At 41.9% G+C, this 24,245-nt stretch overlaps 1 protein-coding gene across 2 annotated transcripts in view; it reads right to left on the bottom strand.

The window, feature by feature from the left end:
- The window catches only part of LOC111152729 (HDGF like 3), an 84,988-nt gene that overhangs the window by 10,690 nt on the left and 50,053 nt on the right, over positions 1-24,245 (bottom strand). The window contains exons 1-5 of one of the 2 annotated variants that reach the window (XR_002640939.1): positions 18,996-19,007; positions 15,504-15,580; positions 9,198-9,336; positions 8,704-8,862; positions 4,838-4,984 (exon numbers count right to left, since the gene is read on the bottom strand). Coding sequence is in view for 1 of the 2 variants with exons in the window: in XM_022511318.1 (XP_022367026.1) it covers positions 4,838-4,984; positions 8,704-8,862; positions 9,198-9,336; positions 15,504-15,580 (522 nt within the window). In the remaining variant the exon portion in view is untranslated. Of the gene's footprint in view, positions 1-4,837; positions 4,985-8,703; positions 8,863-9,197; positions 9,337-15,503; positions 15,581-18,995; positions 19,008-24,245 lie in introns of those variants that run through there. The other variant, XM_022511318.1, reaches the window with a different exon arrangement.

Consider the following 24,245-nt stretch of genomic DNA (forward strand, 5'->3'; position numbering starts at 1 on the left):
AATGCATTCCCCATCACATTACCAAAACATTTTTCACAGAACTAGCACAAATAACTACTAAAATCTGTACTGAACCACAGAAGATCCCAAATAGCCAAGGCCATCTTGAGAAAGAAGAACAATGCTGGAGGTATCACGATCCCAGACTTCAAGATATACTACAAAGCTACATTAATCAAAGAGTATGATGCTGGCACAAACAGAAATATATATGTATCAATGGAACAGAAAAGAAAGACCAAAAATCAACCCATACTTACATGGTCAGTTAATCTTTGACAAAGGAGGCAAGAATGTACAATGGTGAAAAGACAGTCTCAATAAATGGTGCTGGGAAAACCGCACAGCTCCATGCAAAAGAGTGAACGTGGACCACATTCTTACACTATACACATAAATAAACTCAAAATGGATTAAAGACCTAGATTTGAGACCTGAAACCATAAAACCCCTAAAAGAAAGCCTAGGCAGTCATCTTGGACATGAGGCTTAACATTTTTCTAGATGTGTCTCCTTAGAAAAAGGAAACAAAAGCAAAAATAAACCACTGACACTTCACCAAAATAAAAAGCTTTTGTACAGCAAAGGAAGCCATCAACAAAATAACAGGGAACCTATGGATCGGGAGAAGATACCTGCAAATGATGTATCTGATAAGAGGTTAATATACATATATCTATATCTATATCTGTCTCCTACAACTCAACATCCAATATATATATAGAACTCATACAACTCAAAACCAGAAAAACCAAATACTCCTATTAAAAAATGGGCAGAGGACCTCAATAGACATTTTTCCAAAGACATCCAGATGGCCAACAGACACATGAAAAAATATTCAGCATCACTATTCATCAGAGAAATGCAAATCAAAACCACAAGGAGATGGTCTCAGACTGGTCAGAATGGTGATATCAAAAGGACAAGAAACAACAGGTGTTGGCAAAAATGTGGAGAAAAAGGAACCATTATGCACTGCTGGTGGGAATGTAAACTGGTGCAGCCCTTGTGGAAAACAGTCGGAGGTTCCTTAAAAAATTAACAGTAGAACTACCACATGATCCAGTAATTCTACTAAAATAAAGACACTAATTCAAAAAGATATATGGGGGTGCCTGAGTGGCTCAGTCAGTTAAATGGCCAACTCTTGATTTCTGCTCAGGTCATGACCTCAGTGTCCTGGGATCAAGCCCCACGCGAGGCTCCGCGCTCAGCAGGGAGAGTCTGTTTGAGGTTTCTCTCTTGCTCTCTCCTTCCGCACTCCCCAGCCCCCTACTCTCGCTCTCAAATAAATACATAAATAAATCTTAAAAAAAAATAAAGATCTATGCACTCTTATGTATACTGCAGCATTATTTATGAAAGCCAAGTTGTGGGAACAAACTAAGTGTCCATCCATAGATGAACAGATAAAGATGCGGTATCAATGGAAGCTGACTGAGCCATAAAAGGAAGGCGATCTTGCCATTTGTGACAACACGCGTGGACCTAGTGAGGATTATGCTAAGTGAATTAAGTGAGACAAAGAAAGACAAATAGCGTATGATTTCACTTCTATGTGGGATCTAAACAGAAGCAGACCCATAAAGACAGAGAACAAACGGACAGCTGCCACGAGGAGAAGGGCCAGGGGATGGGCAAAACGGGCCCATTTTGTCCAGGCTTCTAGTTCTGGAATGAATGAGTATGGGACAAGGTACAGCAGAGAGAATACAGTGAATGGTACCGTACTGGTGCTGTGTGTTGACGGGTAGTGGTTACATTCGTGGTGAGCACAGCGCAAGTACAGACCTGTCAAATCACCATGTTGTACACCGGAAACTACTGTAACGTGTCAGCTGTGCTTCAACTTAAACAAAAACTGAATGAATAAATGAACGGATCTCAGGCTCCTTCTTTACAATCAGGCTCTCACCAGCTATGTGACCCTGGGCCAGTCTCTCCAGCCTGAGTTTCCCCAGGTACAAATGGAGATGATACATCCTGGGATTTGTGCAGAATCAAGTGAGACAACGCACAGATAGCACTGAGCAGTCTATGGCACAGAGTAAGATGTCAGCCATCACTACTCCCGAGTCTGCCGCTGCTACTTCTAACAGCAAGTATTTTCTGAAGTGCTTTCAAGACATCTGAGTTGAAATGGTTTCATGAACCATTAGGAAAATGGATCTACAATGCAGGAGATACAGGGTGGGAAGTCACCAGTAATACATAATGGTTGAAACCAGGAGCGGGGAGCAGATGAACACAGGGGAAGCTTTCCGAACAGCAGGACACCAAGACAGACGGAAGGAAGGGGCTCTGGGAAGGAACTGATGCAGGAGCAGGAGAGGCTGGTGACCTGGAGGCAAAGTCAGGAGGGACGGTGGCTAGTGGCTTTAAATGCTGCACAGAGAAAATAAAAACTAACGACGACTCTGACCCTGCATCTGGCAACGAGAGAACCGCCATGGACCTTTACAAGAGCGATTTCTGTCAATGGGGATGAAGCAACACGAACGCCTGGAGGAAGGCAGGAGAGGGTGAGGACCGGACACTGGAGCCAAGAAACTTGATCTGGAAGTTTAGAGATGAGGAGAAGAGTGGGGAGAGTAGGATACATGCGGGGAGGGACGCCTAACACTGTTTCTAGGCAGAGGGAAAAGAAGATAAACGTCCAGGGTGATAGGTGACCACTGACTGGGTGAGGCCTTGGAGAAAGGAGGAGAAGGAGACACAACTCGGGACCGTGGGAACAGACAGGTGCAGAATAATGCTTCTCAGACTTCCACGTGCGCGTGAGTGACCTGGGGGTTAGTTAAAATGATTCGCACAGCCTGGGGGCGGGCCTGGGACTCTGTACCTCTAACAGGCCCGCCGGTGGCACTGATGCTGCCTGCCACCGACCACTCTGAGCAATACGGGTGGAGTCACCGCTTCCGCTGGCACAGACGAGCAGACAGAAGGGAGACCATAAAGGGAGACGAGTTGCGAGGGTTTTGCTGTGTGCGTACTGAAGCCAGCTGGGACGAAGACGGCAGGTGCGATAAAGAGAAAATCAAACGAGTCAGGTACTCAAGCCTTTGGTGCCTGTTAACAGGACTGTTCCCAGGAGCACTACTCGCAAAGGTTTAACGACAGAGGACTTGTTACTGGAAAGTGGTCAAGGGAAGAACGATACGCAGAGGACAGAGTAAAGCTGAGTGGCTAAGAGGGATGAGTGAACGAGAATCACAACTGGGGAGTGACTCTGGGTAACGGCAGGAAGGAGCTGTTGAGAGGTCAACGGTACTGACAAGAATGGCCCAGCACTCAGCTGAAACCAGAACCTCACAGAACAACAATAGCAATGTATTTTGTGGATTACTGTTTCAAAATGATTTGCCACTGTCCCATTCGTCTTCACAGAGAAAAGACTAACAGAAAATGACCAGGGGCAAAATGTGCCTTCACTAACACTTTTAAATTAATAGAGGTTAACAGAAGTTAAGATTGAAGACATCCACATGGCCAACAGACACATGAAAAAATGCTCACCACCTCTCATCCAGGGAAGCACATGTCAAAACCACAGTGAGCTATCACTTCGGACCTGTCAGCACGGCTGGAATCCAAAAGTAAGAGGTAACGAGTGCTGGCAAGGATGTGGAAAAACGGAAACCGCGGCGCACTGCTGGAGGGAGTGCTTACAGACTGGTGCGGCCACCGTGGAAAATAGCAGGGAGGGTCCTTAAAAGGTGAGAAATACTGGCAATTCCACTCGTGGGTATTTATCTGAAGAAAATGAAAACACCAATGTCAAGAGATCTATGCACCGCTCTGTTCGCCGCTGCACTATTTACAGCAGCCACGGTACGGAAGCAACCCACGCATCCAGCGACAGGTAAGTGGATAAAGACGTGGTGTCCGTGTACAATGGACGGTTACTGAGCTGTAAAAGGAATGGGAGCTCGCCATCTGTGACAACGTGGACAACCTAGAGGGTGCCATGTTAAGTGAAACAAGTCAAACAAAGAGACAAATACCATCCGATTTCATTTGTCCATGGAATCTACAAAACAAAACAAAACTCCGAGTCCCAGATACAGGAGACAGACTTTGGTTACCACCAGCGGAGTGGGTGAGATGTTGAACCAGATGAAGGGGACAGAGAGGTACCAACTTCCATCATACAGCAAGTCAGTCACAGGGATGCAAAGGGCAGCATGGGGAACGGGGACGGTAATGTTGGCGTAACTGGGTATGATGATGGATGGAACCAGACTATCACGTGAGCATTTAGTACCGTCTGGCAGTGTGGGCTCACTGTTGTGTACCTGAAAGTCATATGCTATTGTACGTCACCTACACCTTAAGACAGAGTTAACAAAATTTAAAGTGGACAAGTCTTCCCCTTCCGTACTTTAAATACCAGTCTTCACGTATTATTGGAATACTTAAATATTTAAAGTCCCCATGGGGACATTAAAGTCCAAACTCCTAGGAAAGAAGCTGTAGTATGAAATCCCCTATTGTGCACGTGCCGTCTTATAATAAAAGAAATATAATTATAAAATTTTAAGGTGGCATTTCATGATTTCAATATTGCCCACCTTCCTTTTTAAAAGACTATCAAGTTGCGGCAGTTAGTTTAAAAAAGAATAGACCTGTTCCTAGAGTCCAAACTGAGAGGCAGGTGTAGACCCCCGCCCTCTTGAGCTCTGGATCGTTATGCACCCAGGAGCAGTGTGGGACCCCCCCGGAGGCTGCTGGCCCCCTGCGTCCACTCGTCTACGGGGACAGGGCTTGCCGCCGGCAGCTCCGAAGCACCCGGTCTTCTAGGTAGAAGAAGCACGAGACCACGCGCCGTCCTTACCCCTTCACTGGTTTTCTGCAAGTCTGAAGTCGTGTTCCTTGTGTCATTGCCGGCGTCTCCGCCCTCAGAGCTGCTTTTGTTTTCCTCTTCTTTGCAGTCCTTGTCATCTTCATCTCCTGGAGATTTCCGGGACTGTTTAGAGGATTTCTAAACGTTTGGACAAGTTAAAAATTATAGTCAAAAGCACAACTCCAATGCACAAGTGTAGGTAAGAAACACAGAAGTGGCTGACTTACATCCAATCATGGGACTCACTACAGGACATACCAGCACCACAGTGCGGTGCCGAGGCTGGGCCAGGTGACCTGGGACACACCGTGTCACCTCACTGGGCCTCAGTGTAACCAGCTGGAAAAGGAGGTACAGGTGCACTCGATGACTTGTTCGTTCTTTCCAGCAGTGCAATGGTAAAAGCAGAAAAGAAAGATTCATGTCCCCGGGGCACTGCCAAAGGATGAATGACAGCCAGATGGACAGCCCGGCGCCACCTTTGGGGGCTACTGGGCTAGAAGGCTTCCCCGAATTTCACAGCAGAAACTCAGGTCTCAGGAGAGTGAGCTGAACTAGCTAAGATAATAGATGAATATTCATGTTAGGACACCTGTTGAAGCTGCCTGGTTAAGAGCAGAAAACATTTATATCACCCTGTGATAGAAACTAACTTTAATCTTTTTAAATTAGGGATGATTATTGAAGAGCCCGAGGGAACGAGCCCTTTTTTCTTATCACCTTGCCTTTGAAATCAAGATGAACTCCAAGGAAGATGAAAATACAGTTCTAGTTTACAGCCAGAGCTGTTTTGCAGAAAGCATTAAAATGATCAAAAGCTGGCCCCGCTGTGCACCTTTAAGAAAGTTTTTACTTTTTTTTTTTTTAACCATTTCACTAACATGTCCTCTCCAGAATTTTAAGAATCTTTAAGCACACGGCAAATAAGAGCTGAGGCAAAACTGATTTAGCCATGTCACTTTCAGTCTTCCAGAAATAATTAGCAAATTGGAGCTTCCTCAGACAATCAATATTTTAAACCCAACTTCCAAAGAGAAAAATCTTCTAGCTACGTGATGGAGCATGTAATTACACTGCTTCTATTTTACTTAACTGAAACCACCAACCAAGCCCAAATGTCAGTTTAAAATGAGGTCATCTTTACTTTTTACAGTAAGGAAAAGCAGAGGTTTAATAATCCAAATGTGGAGTGTCTACAGGTAAAGCTAAGATCAAGTATGACAATACAAAAAGCAAACTACTTTTTGTTTTCCTAGTAAATACAGTATAGTTACTGAAATGTAGTAACTGCTTTAGGTAGTAATTCTCAAGTAATGGTTTCTGGCCTACAGTTCTTCGAGGTAGTAACACACAACTCCCTAAAGTTCACAATGCTTACCAACGATCCTAACGAGCAACCCCACCGTGAAATTGTAAGTGCTATCGTTTGGCACAAGGACCAGAATTAGGATAGTACAGAAGTTCTGCTCAAGGGTCACATTCAGTACTCGAAGAAATCTGGCTGCCCAGCTAGATTTGGTAATGCTGCAAAGCTCTTAGCAAACTCTGATCATGGCAATTCTTGTAATTCCGGGGAAGGACCCTCCAACTGTTTCAGCACTATAGTCTTGAATTGGTTGGGGGTCCAACTCTTGCCACCTTTGTTTTTTTAACTAAGATGACTAGTGGAGTTAGCATCATCACCAGTGTTGTGAGGCTCTCTGACCTGCCCCACTTTATACAGTAAATAACGTGTGTGTAAAATATTCTGACCAGCACCTGTCATGGCTCAGATAGGAATCATTCATATACTTACTGCCGAAGAGATAGACACATAACTTCCTTCAAATCTGCTTGCTGACTGAGATGCAGTTAAAAGTTTGTGAACCACTGGTTTTCAGTGGCAAAGAAAGATACTCAACCTTAAGAAGAAGGTGTAAAAAAAGATAACCATACTCAACAAAAAGGAAACATTTGGGAAGTCAAGGCGAAAGGAGATTATGTCAGGAAAGTGCTTCTCTACATGTGGTTCCCAGATCAGCAGCACCAGCCTTAACTGAAAATTTAATTCTCAGACCCACACACCCAAGACCTACTCAAACAGAAATTTAGGCAGTGGCTTAGCAATGTGTGTTTTTAATAAGCCCTCCAGGTAATTCTGATGCGTGTGCAATTTTGAGAACCACTGTGCTAAGTTTCTCAGTCAATACTAAAAATTAAAAATCATTTATGAGCTTTCAAAATTTTTGTGTTTGTGCATAATTTATCTTGACAATAAATAAAATAGTAAAAAGTCAAATCTAAAAATCATGGTTCTTTAGTGATCATGGAATTTGTGATCTTTGGAAGAAAAGGATGATTCCTTAATCTAAAATAGGTAAACCTTAGTAAGTAAAGTATGTCTTTACCCCTTCACTGCTTTGAAATTATATATCCACATCAGGTCTGAGCCCCATGACTTCTGGTCTTCATAATGAATGAGGAAATAATGACACCGAAAAGCCACATATCCACACTAACAAATGCCTCAGATACCTCAGGTAGCTTACGTAATTTAGAAGGGTACAACACATCACACAGCTCAGCAGGCAATCATAAATTTAAAATATCAACCGAATTGGGTATTTAAGTGAAATCCAAAATACTAAACAACAAACAAACAAAACAAAACCATCTTTTAAAAAATGCAATGGAAGATACAGTCTGACAAGAAAAATTCTAATTATTTTGTTGTGATTTGCAAACTTTATCCCCATTCAAGGCAGATACCATGTTTCTCATTAGGTACGCAGGAAGTAATACGTGATCACACAGTTCCACCTGTATGCTAGCTGGGTGGACTTTATAGATGGTAAAATAAAATGCTGATAATCCAATCAGTTCCTGGTACTTGGTTTTGAAGGAGCTGCCTAAGTCTGGCCAGCCACTAAATACCAGAATCTAAAGGGAAATAATTTATCCAAGTAGTCAATCATGTGAAAGAACAATTACAGTGAAACCTGTACCAATCTCTGGTCTTCAAAGACGTATTTATCTTGCTTTCCAGTTTCTAAAGGTGAACAATTTTTACAATCTCATAGTTTGTTCAACTGCATGTCTAAATTACTGTATGAAAAACCTAGACTTTCAGTGTGTATATGTAAGATCATGTCACTCCTCTGTTTAAAGCCTTCAATAAACGATCATTACATTGGGAATAAAGCCAAATTCTTTCAAAGGCTCAATCACTGAGCCTTTGCCTGCCTCTCTCCCTCTTGGTCACGATGTTCCAGCCTCGCTCGCCTTCCTTCAATTCAGGACATGCCAGACACGTGCTGCCTCAAGATTTTAGCTGCTCTGCCCCATCCAGCCCTCCTCCTCTCTTCTTCCTTCAGGCCTCGGCATGAACTTTGCCTCTTCAGAAAAGCCTGGCCACTCTATCTGAACTACATGCTCTTCCCACTCACTGCCTTCAGACCCCCTCATGATTTATATTTATTATTTGGACAGTCTTTAAAGCAGAAAGACAGGTTAGGAGTAGATCTTTCTCTTTACATAGACGTGTTGTGAATGGTACCGGGTCTCCTATATTCCTAAATTCTTCCAAGTTCATCTGGAGGTTCCTATAGGAGGCATACCTACTACTGTACCCTTGACGAAAGAACAGTCCTTCTCTAACTTAACTGAGAAGCGGTATTTTCAGTGCCAGATCAGCCCTGAAGATGCCCTCACGTCTAAGGTTACCTGTCCTATTCCCCTTGGCTATCTTACTGTCTCTGGAGGCAGAGGTCCACAGAGCTAGGATACCTCCCTGCACGCAAGGAATGAATTAAGAATCATCTAAAACCTTAAAGAACATGCACATAACATTAATAACAATGGAAAAGGTTCTCAGTCACCTTTGAAGTGTAGGACTTTTTCCGTTTTGAGCCTGCTTTTTCATTCTTTCTTTTGCCTTTTCCATCTTCTTCTACTCTATCGCCTTCCTCCTCACTGCTTGCGTCTGCAGTGTTCCCGCCTTCTCCCTCAGTTTCTGAGGAGCTCTGCTGCTGAATTGCCTAAGAAATAGCAAGATACTGGCTAATTACATTTTTGAAAAAATAGTAAAGAATACAGACTGTGAAAAGAATCGTTCTATTTTAACCTGAAAGGTTCAGCTTACTTTTAAGATTTTCAAAATAAAGGACTGTCAACTTCAATTTTTCCATGACCACTTGACTTGAACCCTCTTGGGTAACAGAATTATATTTAATCCAAAACGTTACTGGAGCTAAAAAGAATTCTGATTTCAAATAGATGGAGGGTAACTACCAGTACAAAGGACATGTAAGAAAGACCCCAAAGAGAGTTAAAAACCAAAGAAATGAGATCTAACAATGAAGCAAATCATTACCTGGTACCCAGTAAACTTCACTCCTGGGTTATTCTCTATTTCCCACAATCCTTCATTAAATCCTTTCCGCTTGTTTGACTTTCCAAACTTGTCTTTGTATTCCTTATATGGAAAAAGGTCTTTTGGACCTAAAAATGCACTGTAGAGATAGATTAGAAATAAAATTGATACTTTGACCTTCAAATACAAACTATTTTAAATATCACTATCAACTAAGGTGTCACAGTATATTTTAGTAAACAAATTAAAAGTATACATAAACCCTCTGAGTTGGGCACATATCATAAAACAGTTTACATATAAATATATAAATATATAAGGTGCCTGGGTGGCTCAGTCGGTTAAGTGTCTGACTTCGGCTCAGGTCATGATCTCAGAGTCCTGGGACGCAGCCCCATATTGGGCTCATACACTCAGCAGGGAGTCTGCTTCCTCCTCAATCTCTCTCTCTCTCTCTCTCTGTGGCACCCCCCGCCCCCGGCTCGTACTCTTGCTCTCTCTCTAATAAATACAATCTTAAAAAGTTTATAAATATACTTCTAGGCAGAAAAAAATGGCCGGCTATATAAGCCAGCAATTCTAGACCATGTAACTTGGATTTTACTTTTAAATTAGCAATTTATTTTTTGTTTTAAAACTTACGGTTACACACGTAATTTTAAAGATGACCACTTATATCATCACCTTAAACTAAGACTTATTTATGTTAATCTTCCATAGGTAAGGGTTTTGTGAGATTTACAGTAAAATACAAACACTGGTTATAAAAAGTGACTTTAACTCTATATATCACATTAGTATATTTATTCACTATTATTTCGATAAATTAAAAAATCATTTCAGTGATTAATGAGGCACAAACAAGAAAAAACTCAGATGTAGCAAACACAGAATGCTATGCAATTTAAGCTTTTTTTTTTAATTAATTAATTTATTTGACAGACCGAGATCACAAGTAGGCATAGAGGCAGGCAGAAAGAGGAGGAAGCAGGCTCCTTGCTGAGCAGAGAGCCAGATGGGGGGCTCGATCCCAGGATCCTGGGGTCATGACCCAAGCTGAAAGCAGAGGTTTTAACCCACTGAGCCACCCAGGCGCCCCTTAAGCTTTATCCTAATTTAATCATAACCAGAGAAAGAAAATGAGTTTGAATAAATCCTGGGGCCGGCTAAGAGATCTGAGCATTCAGACCAGAGTCTTCAGTATCACCTGCAACATATCAAGCTGGTAAATGAGACGGGAGAGGCCCACATCCTGGCGGACACCCAAGAAGCTTACATTTCAAACTGAGATTCAGAGAACCTTCCGTCCGACAGACCTGAGTGAACACCCGTGAAGGGTCAGGCCCTGCTGCCGTGCTGTGGATTCTGTGCGGACGAGCGGAGGAGCACCTCTGCGCTCAAAGAGCACACGTGCTAGGAGGGCGAGCAGGGTTTGCACAGACAGAGAGCAGAAAGCACAGTGCCGCGTGCCAACATAGAGAATGCAGAGAAGGGGGATGGCAAGGCTGGGGGTGCCATGTGGTCGCTTCAGATCCACAGATCGCAGAAGGCCTCCCTGGCCCGGGAGGTGAGGAGGCAGGCCGGGCAGTATTCCGGGGCCAGGGGCACATTTAAGGAAGAGTGAGTACGACAGGCCCCGAGGTGGGAATGCCTACTGTGCTGAGGAAATGAAGAGGCCGGCGTGGCTAGAGTGAGAGCAGGGTGAGAGGAGGTCCGAGAGGGGACCAGCTGGGGGTACAGAGTACGTGGGGCCTTGAAGGCCGCTATCGAGCCTCAGAGTCAGATGAGCAACCATGAAAGGTCTGAGAAGACACGTGACGATTTGTGTCTTAATAGGATCATTCTGGCTGCTGAGCTGAAGAGAGACCGAAGAAGTGGGCACTAGGATAGAAGCAGGGGGACCCATCAGTCCCCCAGAGTGATGACAGTGACTCGGGCCAGGGTGTGCAGGGTACAGTGGGCGAGGGGCTGCTGGACCCTGAACTCATGCCCGTGAAAGAGCCGACGTGACTGTTACTGGGCTGGAGACGCCATGTGAGAGAAAGGAAGGAGGTGAGGCTGTCTCCAAGGTGCCAGGCTGGGAAATGAGAACAGAGTGGCATTTACCGAATTGAAAGATCTTTGAGAGAACAAGACTTGAAGGTGAAAAGCTCAGTTTGAGATGTTAAGTTTAAAACCCTGGTTTGACATCCAAGTGAGGAAGTCAAGTAGGCAGCTGGAGATGTGATTCTGGAACTCAGAGGAAAGGTCTGAGCTGGAGATATCAAAGCTCTGAGAGGTGAGGTAACAGTGTACTGTCCATCTTTATCAATTCCATTTTCTGGGCCATCTTCTCGGGTGCCCTCCCTCATCAGGAGCTTTGTACTATCGCTTGATGCCATTGCTCAAAAAACTTTGTTTCCCACCAAAATATATGTATTTTATACATACATACATATACATATATATGTATGTATGTATATGTACACACACACACACACACACACACATTCCATTTTCTGACTGGGTCTTAGTACTGATTTCCTCATTGCCTAGCTGATCAAAAACTTTAATTTGACAAAAATATCTGGGGAGGGGCACCTGGGTGGCTCAGTGGGTTAAAGCCTCTGCCTTCGGCTCAGGTCAAGATCCCAGAGTCCTGGGATCGAGTCCCACATCGGGCTCCCTGCTCAGCAGAGAGCCTGCTTCTCCCCCTCCCACTCTCCCTGCTTGTGTTCCCTCTCTCGCTGTGTCTGTCAAATAAATAAAAAAAAAAAATTAAAAAAAAAAAAAAAAAAAAATATCTGGGGAAGTTTTCTGCCCCAACCACCAACTCCCTTGACCTTTAATTGCTTGGTCAACATGATTCTATCTCACTGAATCCAGACATAACTTATTGGGTTACTGGACATTTTAATCAAAGTCATGTCACAGCCTTGTGTGACAAATGGAACATGAGAAAAGAAATGGACTTTAGCCATGCCCGTCTTTCTGAGAAGTTTGTCAGGCCTTATTCAACTATGGTTTTGACCTTCCTCCAGCAACGGACTCCAAGTATAGGAATTAGCCGTGGGCAAGGCTGCCGAGGGCCCATGAGCTGCTGCTGCTAACCAGAGCCTGCCTGTGCTTTTCTGAGGCAGGGCTCATGGTTCCAGTGGCCATCACAGCTGTGGCCAGAAACAAGAGCCCTGAAGGAACTGTCTTAAAACAACGTATTTTTGACACACAACCTTGTTTTCTCCTAGATTACAGAAAGATAATTCCGCACATAGAATTTTCTCCCAACTGGTTAGCGACCCCGCATGTTTCACAAGTCTTAAAGTGTGGGCCAGGAAACAAAACCGTTCGCAGCTCCATGCTCTGCGGATGGTTTCCCTCCAGGCTAAGGCACCTTGAGAAGTGTCTGAACTAAACCTGCTGGGCTGTTACACGGCGGAGACTGGGGGCTTCAACGACCTGTCTGGGCACCAGAATAAATTCAAGGCGATGTTCTGAGGAAACCTCTAGTCTGCTTGGGGGTGCTCCTCTGGCTGACCAGCACACAGCTTTCTTGTGAAGTTCCTCACCTTTCCTATACTTTTCCCTCTTTCTTTTATGTCTTTTTATTTTAATTTCACCCAACAGCGATTATTTTAAACACTGACCATTGGCCAGGCACTGTGCTGGGCACTGTGCCCACGGGAGTAAGCCACCCCCACACCATCTCCGCCTCCGCAGAGAGGCTGAACACTGGATATGTGCCAGGCATACAGCCTCAGGCTCGGGGCACCTAATACCTAATACACAGTCTGCTGAAACTTGAACTCACTGCTGGTTTTGTGAGTTCATTTTCCTCTAGACGTTTAAAAATCTACCTCTGGATGATCAAACCAGCAAAAAACTCACATATGGATTGTGTGATACTTCTTGGTAGCAGAACCACGTTCACTGAACTGAGGCCTGGAATGATGCCACTGGCTTCCATTAGGGATGCTGTAAAGAACAGCGCTGTGAAACCCTTCACACTGTTCACTGGAACGATCCTATTACATTCACCAGCAATACACCAGGTGGCAAGCTCTTCGTTCTACAGTGCATTAAGGAATGCCTAGAAAATGTTTACTAAGTAAATAAAAGTGACCACATAATGTCAGTAAATGGTTGATTTGTCCTATATGGTGGAAATGTGATAATCTTTTTTATTAATGCCTGCCTGGTCCCAGGGATACAATACAATCATTTGGAAATAGGTCCTAGAGAAAAAGCACAGTAATGGTATAGATGTAAACTGGAGACAGGAATGGAGCAAATAGAAAAATATGTATCATAAAGCCCTTTGCACTTATTATAGGTAAAACATTAATCTCTAAACTTTCTAGCAACCTCTATGGAAGAAAACATGGTACTGGTGCATAGTATGTGCACAGTGTCTTTTTTTTTAAGATTTTATTTATTTATTTGACACACAGAGATCACAAGTAGGCAGAGAGGCAGGCAGAGAAAGAGGGGGAAGCATATCCTCACTGAGCAGGGAGCCCAGTGTGGGGCTCAATCCCAGGACCCTGAGATCATGACCTGAGCCAAAGGCAGACGCCTAATGACTGAGCCACCCAGGCGCCCCTACACAGTGTTTTTTAGATAAAAACAAAAGAAAATAAAACCAACTTTCTGAAAGAAACAAAACTATGTCTCACATGAAGCCAGGAAATAAATATGTCTTACGGGCCTTCGGTCTCCTAGCTAGCTCTCTTTTTTTTATTTTTGTTTTGATTTTTTAAAAGATTTTATTTATTTTTATTGAGAGAGAGAGAGAGGGAGCATGAGTTCGGGGAGGGACAGAGGGAGATGGAGAGAGAGAATCTCTAGCAGACTCCACGGCGAGCACAGAGCCCGATGCAGGGCTCGATCTCACGACCCTGAGATCGTGACCCAGCTGAAATCAAGTCAGACGCTCAACCAGCTGAGCCACCCAGGCGCCCCGTGTCTAGCTCTTTCCAGGTAAGAATGAAGATGTCAGAGCGGCAGAGACCGCAAGCTAAGAAGTTCGCGCCTGGCTCTACTACTTCAAATGAACACAAGGGAGGGCCCTGAACCTGAAGTCTGTAAGAGGACAGTGTTTAGCTTTCCTCCACATCTGCAGTTCCTACTCCATTATGTCCTTGCTCTGACGGACCACAAATATTTCCATTGTGTCAAGACTGCCAACTGTCTCCTAGTATCTACTGTCTTCTTTCTTTTTATTAAGGGATTACTCCTTCCAATTATTTCCCCATTAAGAGTTGCCCAGCTGGTGGCCAATTTCCCAATTCCTGACAGCAACACGTGGCCACGTGACCCAGTCTGTGCCACTGCACTGAATGCAAGTGTATGTGATATATGCAACTTTCCTGTCATTTCCTTACAAAGAAGTTGCCTGTTCTTCATGTTCTCTCTTTCCCTTCCCCTTCCCTGTAAGACGCAGAGATGCTGCTAAGCCCTGTTTCCTTTGTTTGTTTTTAAATAAGCAGAAAGGAGCAACACTCCAGGCAACGATAGGACAATGTGACAGAAGGAACCTTGGTCCCTAGAGCACAGTAGTAGTCTACTCACCTCCAGCTACCTGCCTCTCTCTGGATTGTTTCAGAGAAAGAATTTTCTGTATTATTTGAGACACTGTATTTTGAGGTTCCTTTATTTAGCAGTTTAGCCTGTATTCTAACCAATGCAATTTAAAAACCTTATTAAGGTGGTATGTTTGCTTTAGGGTTCAACAAAATGAAAGAGCCTGAGACAACATAACTTTGTTGTACAATATAGAAATGGATGAAGTTTCTCTAAAAGGAAATGTACAAGAGCAACAGAAGAAATTTACTGGGAGTGGTAAGGAGATACCTTAGGACTTAAAAGTGTCCTAAAGGAGATTCTGGGTGATGTCCAATATTTACACAGAAATAACATTCGAAAGCAAAATCAATGAAAAATCTTCACATTAAGAAAAATACATTATTGGGGCGCCTGGATGGCTCAGTGGGTTAAGCCTCTGCCTTCGGCTCAGGTCATGATCTCAGGGTCCTGGGATCGAGCCGTGCATCGGGCTCTCTGCTCAGCCGGGAGCCTGCTTCCCCCTCTCCCTCTGCCTGCCTCTCTGCCTACTTGTGATCTCTGTCAAATAAATAAATAAAATCTTTAAAAAAAAAAGAAAAAAGAAAAATACATTATTAAGCTTGGTAATTTTATACAATTGTGATCCTTTTATATAATTGTGATCCTTTATATAACATATAAAATGTCGTAGAACAGGTATAAACATCGTAGTCTAGTAGAGTCAAATTAGAGTTGCTGAAGTTTTAAGTTGTTTTGCTGACTTACGTTTCATGGGTGCCAAAAAAGAAGATAGGATACTTGTTTGCTGGGGGCTTCACAGCTCCCTCTGGGAGTTCATCAATCTGTTAAAAATAAATTTAGTTATTAAATATTCAGTGAAATCATGTAAAATAGCATAAGCATGATATAAACATTGTTCTGATAATTTCAAAATAAAATTATTCTAATCAAAATCCCAATAATTTTTCTTTTTTGAATCTTACAAATGATTCCAAAGTTCCTATTTGGCCCACCATGTGGAGAGTAACACTGTAAATTGATTATAACCATTATAATACATAACCAGGAGCCAAAACTACTCATTTCCTTTGACTTGACAGAACTGCTGCTGGGAATCTGTCCTAGTGAAATAGTTAAAAAGAGTAGTATTAAGAACAAAAAACCCCAAAGATGCACCTTCTGGAGATGACAGTGAATTTTTACACACACACACACACACCCACACCCCCAGAAACACGTGCTGTAAGATAAAGAATTATTATGAAAATTAACTCATGAAATATAGTGTCATTAAAAATTATCATCTCTTGCCTGGACTTTTGCAAGTCTCTCTTACCACCCATTTAAGCTAGCATTACCTTTTTAAATTTCATTTTATTTTTTAAGTAGTCTCCACCCCAGCATGGAGCCCAATATGGAGCTTAAACTCATGACCCTGAGATCATGACTTGAGCTGAGATCAAGAGTCTGATGCCCAACTGACTGAGCCACTCTGGAGCCCTCCTGTTTATTTTTATTTTTAAATATTTTATTTATCTGTCAGAGGGACAGACTGAGAGACAGCAAGCAAGCACAAGCAGGGGCAGCGACACGCAGCGGGAGAAGCAGGCTCCCCACTGAGCAAGGAGCCCAACACAGGGCACGATCCCAAGACCCTGGAATCAGAACCTGAGCCGAATGCAGACGCTTAACTGACTGAGCCACCCAGGTGTCCCTAGAAACCTTTTCAAACAGACATTTGATTATCTCACTTTCTTGCTTCAAATCCTTCTATAACTTTTCATTGCTTATAGCATTCTTAGCTGTGCATATGAAACCTCTGGAACTTTAAAAAAAATATACTTCGGGGGCACCTGGGTGGCTCAGTTAAGTGTCTGCCTTTGGCTCAGGTCATGATCTCAGGGTCCTGAGATCGAGCCCCACCTCGAGCTCTCCTCCCACGGCCTGCCTGCAGCTCCTCCTGCTTGTGCTCTCTAATAAATCAATGAAATCTTAAAATATATATATTGTATACACACACACACACACACACACACACACACACACACACTTCAGTCCTCCCCCAGGGACTTACTGATTCCTACACAAAGCCGGGCTTGAGGTCCTCTAGTAAGATAAAGTTGAAACCCTTCAGCTATTATATACTTTTACATCCACAATTCCTTACAGTGTGTCAGGAAATGGTCCTTGCCTCACAAATCTCCATCTGCAGCCCAGCCTTGCCTCTGAACTCCTATGACTCGGACAGGACCACACGGACCTGCAGGCAGGAGACCGCCGAGGTCTACAAACCACTTCCATTCACAGGTCCTCCAAGCAGCTCAAGCTGAAGGAAGCCTATGACGAGGAGAAGGGGCCCAACTGCAGTTCAGAGAGCAAGAGGCAGGGCGTGGGGCCCGGTCCCCCGAGGAGCTGTGCAGGCCCCCCTCACTCACACACGGCGGAAGCCTGGGGAGGACACCAGCACATGCTCACCCGGAACCCGAGGAAGCCCGCGTCAGAACAGACACCGGGTGTGCGGAGGAAAGGGGAACTTCGAGTCTAGAACATGTAAAGTCCTGCTTCTGATTTAAACTGTGACATCAAAGGTATCACCTCATCTCTTGGGGCCTTGACTTTCACATCTGTAAAATGAGGTGGTTGCACTTGGTGACCTCTCGATTTCCTTCAAGTCCTGAAATACCATGGCTTGTCTAAAACGGAACTAACTTCCCTTGAATCTGTTTTTCTTAATCTTAATTATTGGTATAATCTGTTACTAAGAAAGAAACCTTCATCTTTTTATTATCTCCTCAAGCCCCATATTCAGTTTTTCATCTAATTCTCCCAGATCAGCTCCGGAAATGTCTCTCAAATTGATCACCACTCCCACTGGTAAATTTAGTTCCCTGAACAAGCTCTCATGATCTTTCAACAAGGCCGCTATAGCGGTCTAAGTATCTCCTTGTCTCCAGGCTTCCCCCACATCCCACCCCGTTACATTCAATACTGCCCTACAAAGACAGTTTAAAATGAATGAATTTAATTTATTATTTATTTATTATTATAATATATATATTATATATTATATAATTATAGTATAATATAATTATATAATTATTAATATAATTCACTAAATATTCAATAATACATGTGTGTGGCAATATATGGTAAAAGCCATAATTTTATGGGGCATCTGGGTGACTCAGTGGGTTAAAGCCTCTGCCTTTGGCTCAGGTCATGATCCCGGGTCCTGGGATCGAGCCCCGCATCGGGCTCTCCGCTCAGCGGGGAGCCTGCTTCCCCTTCTCTCTCTGCCTGCCTCTCTGCCTACCTGCAATCTCTCTGTCAAATAAATACATAAAATCTTTAAAAAAAAAAAAACATAAAATTTTCCATCTTAACCATGTTTAAATGTATAGTTCAGTAGTAACAATATTCATTGTTGTGACATAGATCTCCAGAAAGTGAATAACTGTATTTTTAATGGACCAAAAAATGGAACTTAAAATGGAAATACATGTTAAATATGCGGTGGGCATACTGTTTTGTCACTCTTATAAAAAAAAAACCTGAAAGTATACAATTTAAAAAGAAATCTTTTAAAACCTTCTTTCCAACAAAAATACAACTTTTGGTTAAACTCTTCTTTTGCTATAATGTTACATAAGTAGCATCTACTGCAGACGTCGCAAAGTGATGGCCCTTGGGCCATTTTTGACCTGAAAATAAATTTTGTTTGGCTTATACAGAGTTTTTTGCTTTTTAACTGAATTAGTTACTAACACTTTAAAATGGGAAGATTCACATTTAAATCCACGTTAATGGCTTCTGTCAAAAAAATATAAAAGACGGGAATAAGCAAGAATTCCCACAGGGTGACAGTTTGCCAACATTTTCAACGGTTGCCACCTTTAGACAAAGTATGTGCCCTCAAGTATGTTTGTTACATGCCCACCGCTTTCTAGATAATGTAAATGCTTGTGTTCCTTATTTATATTGTTTACCTGGCCCCTTGGAATATTTCAGTCTGTGTCCCTGTAATAAATACTGTCAAAAATAGCATAACCAGCCTTACCACCAGTAAGCTGTTACTCACTGCATTTTATTGAGAATCTTTGTTTTTTTTTTTTTTAACTTTTTAAATTTTATTTATTTCTTTGACAGAGACAGATCACAAGTAGGCAGAGAGGCAGGCAGAGAGAGAGGGGGAAGCAGGCTCCCTGCTGAGCAGAGAGCCCGATATGGGACTCGATCCCAGGACCCTGAGATCATGACCCGAGCCGGCCACCCAGGCGCCCTGAGAATCTTTGTTTTTAACTCTTGAAAATTAAGACTTTGGCAATTCTGGAGTAACAAGTTGTTCAAGTAGATACATCTTCCTGAACTAATTAAAAAATGTACCTCCCAGGCACTGTTTTTTGGCACCCATAGTGAACGGCAAGTGGCTACAGGACTTTATCTTCAGAGTTTGTTTTTCTCTACTGTTTCTGTTTTCCTGACTTTGTACTTTGTATTTTTACTTTTGTTTCTGGTTCTTGGCTATGTTTGGTTTTGATTCTGGTTTGTACACAGCCAAATGTTATGCCCTATTATAGGATGCTGGTGACCTTTTGCCTTTCGGAATGACATGGCAAAAAAAAAATCTGGTGTATTAGTCTTTTCGTTTGCAGAAGAATGTCTGGCTTCTATTAGAAAGAAGAAAAGCCCTTTGGAGACCTAGATCAGTGAATGTGTGTGTTCTGTGCCTCCTTTAACCTGGACCTGAACCTGTAGACCTGAAGCCACAAGCTCTCTGTGTTTGGACTTGACAGTATAAACCCCTCCTTTTGTGATTTTGAAACATTTTTCTACCCAGAAAAGGGTCTTAACAAATTATATATAATTTTCTTAAAATAAAAGAGCTCTTTTTATTGGTTTGCAGATACTAATATGACTTACAAAAATGTGATATAAAGGAAAAATAAATAAAAATACACATATTACATAAACATAAGGTTTCTTTACATTACATTCATATATAATATGAAGGAATATAAAACCTAAGAATCCTCAGGAGAAAAAAAAGTGAATGTACAGTATGTTCAATATGGTAGCCTTATTGTTCTTTATTTATTTGTCTGCTTTGATCATTAGAGAGACACTCAGGGATGTCAGTTAGAGACCAAGCCTCTATCCCTTGAAGTCTATAGGTCTACAGCCCTATGGGAGGAAGGCAACCTCTTATTTCCCAGAAAACCTAAGAGTTTCATCCCTGGACCTTCACCCTTAGTGTTTCCTGGGGACTCACTAGAAATGCTAGTTCTCATTCCAGAATCCTAACCAACTGACTTAGACACCTTGGGAGTTAAGCCCAAGAATCGAATCGATGTTTTAAGAAGACTCGAGCTGATTCTGAATTACACTATAAGATGTTCCAGCCTCTTGCTGTGGTTCCTGAGGGTGGACTGCCTTCATTTCTTGTGATTAATATGTCTCACTTTATCTGCAGGACTTTTGCACCGAGATTGCAAAAATGCACCAATCCAGGATTGTTTTCCTAAAGCTTTAAAATGTATAAAATGTCAACATTTCTGTTTTTTATTAAAGGAGTACTGTATTATGTTCAATGTGGTGACCATCTAAGAAAAAAATCCTTCTCACAGAAACTGATAGGTCAGAGGCATCTATATAAAAAATCCAAATTTAAGTAATCAAAGTGAACAAATCAGACTGGTGATAATTTTGGTGTAAAAACAACTGTGTGGATTTAATCGTTGTAGAATGTGATATAAGCAAATGTTTTATTTTCTTAAGTAAAATTTGGGTTGGTTTTCTAATAAAGACACTAATTACACTGGAACTTCTTCAACAGGTCTACCGATACCAAGCTAATATTAGCTTAATATTGTCACTAAGTTTGTACCCTCAATCCTCTTCAACTATTTGCCTGCCCCATCTCCACCCCCCTCACTCTCGTAACCCAACAGTTTCCTCTATCTGAGTCTCTTCAATTTTATAAGTTTCTGGGTTTTATTTGTTTTTTAGATTCCACATAAAAGTGGAATCACATGGTATTTGTCTTTCTGTCTGACTTATTTCACTGATCATAAAACCCTCCAGATCTACCCATGTTGTCACAAATGGCAAAGGTTCACTTTTTATGGGCAAGTAATATTCCACCATATACACACACTGCATCTTCTTTGCCCAATCACCTCTCGACACACACACTTCCATATCTTGGCTATTCTAAATGATGCTACAATAAACAGGGATGCATAGATCTCTACAAATTGATATTTTCATTTTCTTTGGTTAAATACCAGTGGAATTGCTGGATTGTATAGTATTTCTATTTTCAGTTTTTTGAGGAACCTGCTTACTGTTTTCCATAGCGACTGCACCAATTTACATTCTTATGACAGGGTATGAGTGTTCCCTCTTTTCTACATCTTTGCCAACACTTGTTATTTTGTCTTTTTGATATAACTGGCTCATTTTTTATTACTTATTCGTAAGATTAAAAAGGGTGAGCTTATAAATTCATTAATATCGAATATTTATTAAGATAAAACAAGAAGTTGGCTTTCTCTGTTAAAATAACAAATTGGGTCTTGGAGTATCCTGTCTGTTCCTAACATGATGTGGTTAAAAAAAAACAGTATTCTCAGAATAATTCACGTAGCTAGCAGAGATGCTGTATTTCACTAGACTTCCTAGTGACTTCCTAGAATTTATACTGTCATATCCTTAAATTTGTTTTTAAACAAACAAAAGTTCCTTGCTAAAGAATTATGGTTCTTAAAAAACAAAACAAAACTGGATTACCATCTTCCATGTTCACTTAAAACATTGTTTTTTTAAGTCATTATTCATTATTTTCAGAAATATAAGTTCCTATCTTAATCAAGGGATCAGATCTTCTCTGAGAACTCTCGTGATGCCACTGAGATCAGAGTACTTCTGGGAAACAAATTATTCTGCTCAGGCTGTGGTGTAAGACCTGAAGCTCAATACTGCCAGCCCTCCAAATGATGAAAACAAGGCAACCACACTCTTCCGTGGGAGCCCCACTCTCTTGATACTACGAAGCCCACCTCCCACTGCCTCTGATTGTTCACTCTACTCCTCAGTGCAACCCCCACGTGGTCCTGTATGGCATGCGGTGTCCTCTTCCTCTCAGATGTGAGTTCATGTAATTAATAAGCTGCGGCCTAGTTCGTCTGTCCGGTGATGTGTGTTGAGGCATTCCCATAACCATCTGGTGGGAATCCCTCTCTCAGTAACAGGGTGAACAGGAGGGTATGAAAACCCTGGAACCAACATTAGGGGAATCTAATCAGGTTACTAGGGGTTAGGGGTTCCACACTGGTAGCTTACTGGTTCCGTTCACTGTAGTCCACGCAGCAGTCGGGGGTGGGGGTGCAGAGGTCCTAAGAGCCAGAAGGGTAGGCAAACATAGTCAAGCTCCCTCCTTTGGCAATGCCTTTTCTCTCAGAAGTGCCCTTGGCCCATTCCCTTACTTTGTTCAAATCTCTGCTCATATACTACCTCATCAGAGAGACTTCCATACAACCCAATTAAAAATAGCACCTCTCTGGGACACCTAGGTGGCTCAGTTGGTTAAGCGTCCACCTTCGAGGGTCCTGGGATCGAGTCCCACATCGGGCTTCTTGCTAGGCGGGGAGCCTGCTTCTCCCTCTGCCTGCTGCTCTCACTGCTTGTACTCACTCATGCACGCTCTCACTCTCTCTCTCACAAATAAATAATTAAAATCTTAGAAGAATAAAAAAGAATATAATCTCTGTGCAGGGGAAACGTGTTCTTTACACAGTAGCCCAAATGCCTAAAACAGTGCCTGATACATGCATAATAAATACTCCTTGAGGACCAAGGTTTCCTTATTGACTTAGGACATGAAGAAGTCTACACTCGCACATGGAGAGAATTAGTGATTCCAACCACGACGGGGAAGAGAAAGCATATCATGGAACACTTTCAATAACAGGTTACTAAGAAAAAACTATTCTGAGGTTATAGTATAAAGGAGTCCCTACGCTTAAGAAAAAAAAAAAAAGGAATGACAAGCAAACTTGTCCCTGAGTATGCCAATAAAGATTTGAGGGGCTAGCAGAAAAGAATAATGAAAAGAATAGAGAAAAAAAGACTATTTTAGGTATCAAAGTGTATACAATGAAGTTAAATTACAGAGGGGAAAAAAAACTTGTGATGTTATTCTAAAAATGGCTTTAGATAAAGAGTTCTACAAACAAGTCAACAGATTTACTGCAGGCTAAAATGAGGAAAGCACATTACAGAAAACAGAAATGTGCACAAGATAAAGGGGAAAGAATTCTTAAAATGTGACTATATTTGGCTTAACCAACAGGTTATTCATCAATTTAATATTTGAAAATAACACTCTGTTAAAGAATCACAAGCTTGACTATATGGAAATCGTTCCCAAAATAACAATTCAAAAAATCTCTAGAAAAGCAGTCCCTAATAACTTTAAGTATGTAAAAACCATCACCTCTTAGTTGATAGAGCAATTTTATAGACATTTTGTTTTTTACTCCACAGAACTTGACAATTTTATCTTTAAAAGAATTATAAGTAATTTTGAGAGGTCATGATATACTCAGAATGCAGGGCTTTTAACCTTGTGGTAGGCTCTCTAGGGGGCAGGCTGGACAATTAACTGCAGACCTTCATTAGGACTGCTGATTCTGGAGACGGGGCATGTGCTGGGTATTAACTCATCCCTCATCCTCATGGTACACCTTAGGGAAGGCCAGTCTCTGACAACTGGAAAAACTCAGGTTCCAAAAAGGAAGGGATTTGGTTTATGATTGTCATAGAAGATCTTTACTTAAACCTCCAGGCCCTCAGTTTTTTTTTTTTTTTTTTTTAAATTTCATAAGTCACATTTTAAATTGAAATGTCTAAAAATTTGGCCTATTCCTTCAGCTCTCCCTCAGTCCCCACAGTCTTCTAAGCAACTGTCCACATGGGTTCAATTTTGAAAAGGTATGAAATACACTTGTTTTTTAGGTTTCACTTTTACTGAGGTAAAAATTTATATATATAGTGAATTATATTGATCTTAAATGAATAAGAATTTGATACATCATAGACCCATATAACCCATCCTAATCAAATGTATAACATTAAGTCAGCTCAGAAAGCCTCCTCATCCTCCCTACCAGTTACTGCAGGCCCACCAAAGACAACCACTTCCCGGATTTCTGTCACCAGAGATCAGTTTTGCCTGTTTCTCAACTTAAAATTTAAAAATAATAATAATAAAAATTTTAAAAAGGGAAGAAGTCTTTGTTATTGGCCTCTTCTACTTAATGTGTTTTGTTGTTTTTTGTTTTTTTAAGATTTATCCATTTATTTTCGAAAGAGAGAGAGTGAGAGAGAGTACAAGTACAAGGGAGAGGCAGAGGGAGAACGAAACTCAAAGTGGAACCCACACCAAGCTTAACCCTAACACGGGGCTTGATCCCATGAGCCTGGGCTGAGCTATGACCTGAGCCGGAG

The sequence above is a fragment of the Enhydra lutris genome, unplaced genomic scaffold (assembly GCF_002288905.1).
Source record: "Enhydra lutris kenyoni isolate GAN:26980312 unplaced genomic scaffold, ASM228890v2 scaffoldscaffold29, whole genome shotgun sequence".
Lineage (NCBI taxonomy): Eukaryota > Metazoa > Chordata > Mammalia > Carnivora > Mustelidae > Enhydra > Enhydra lutris.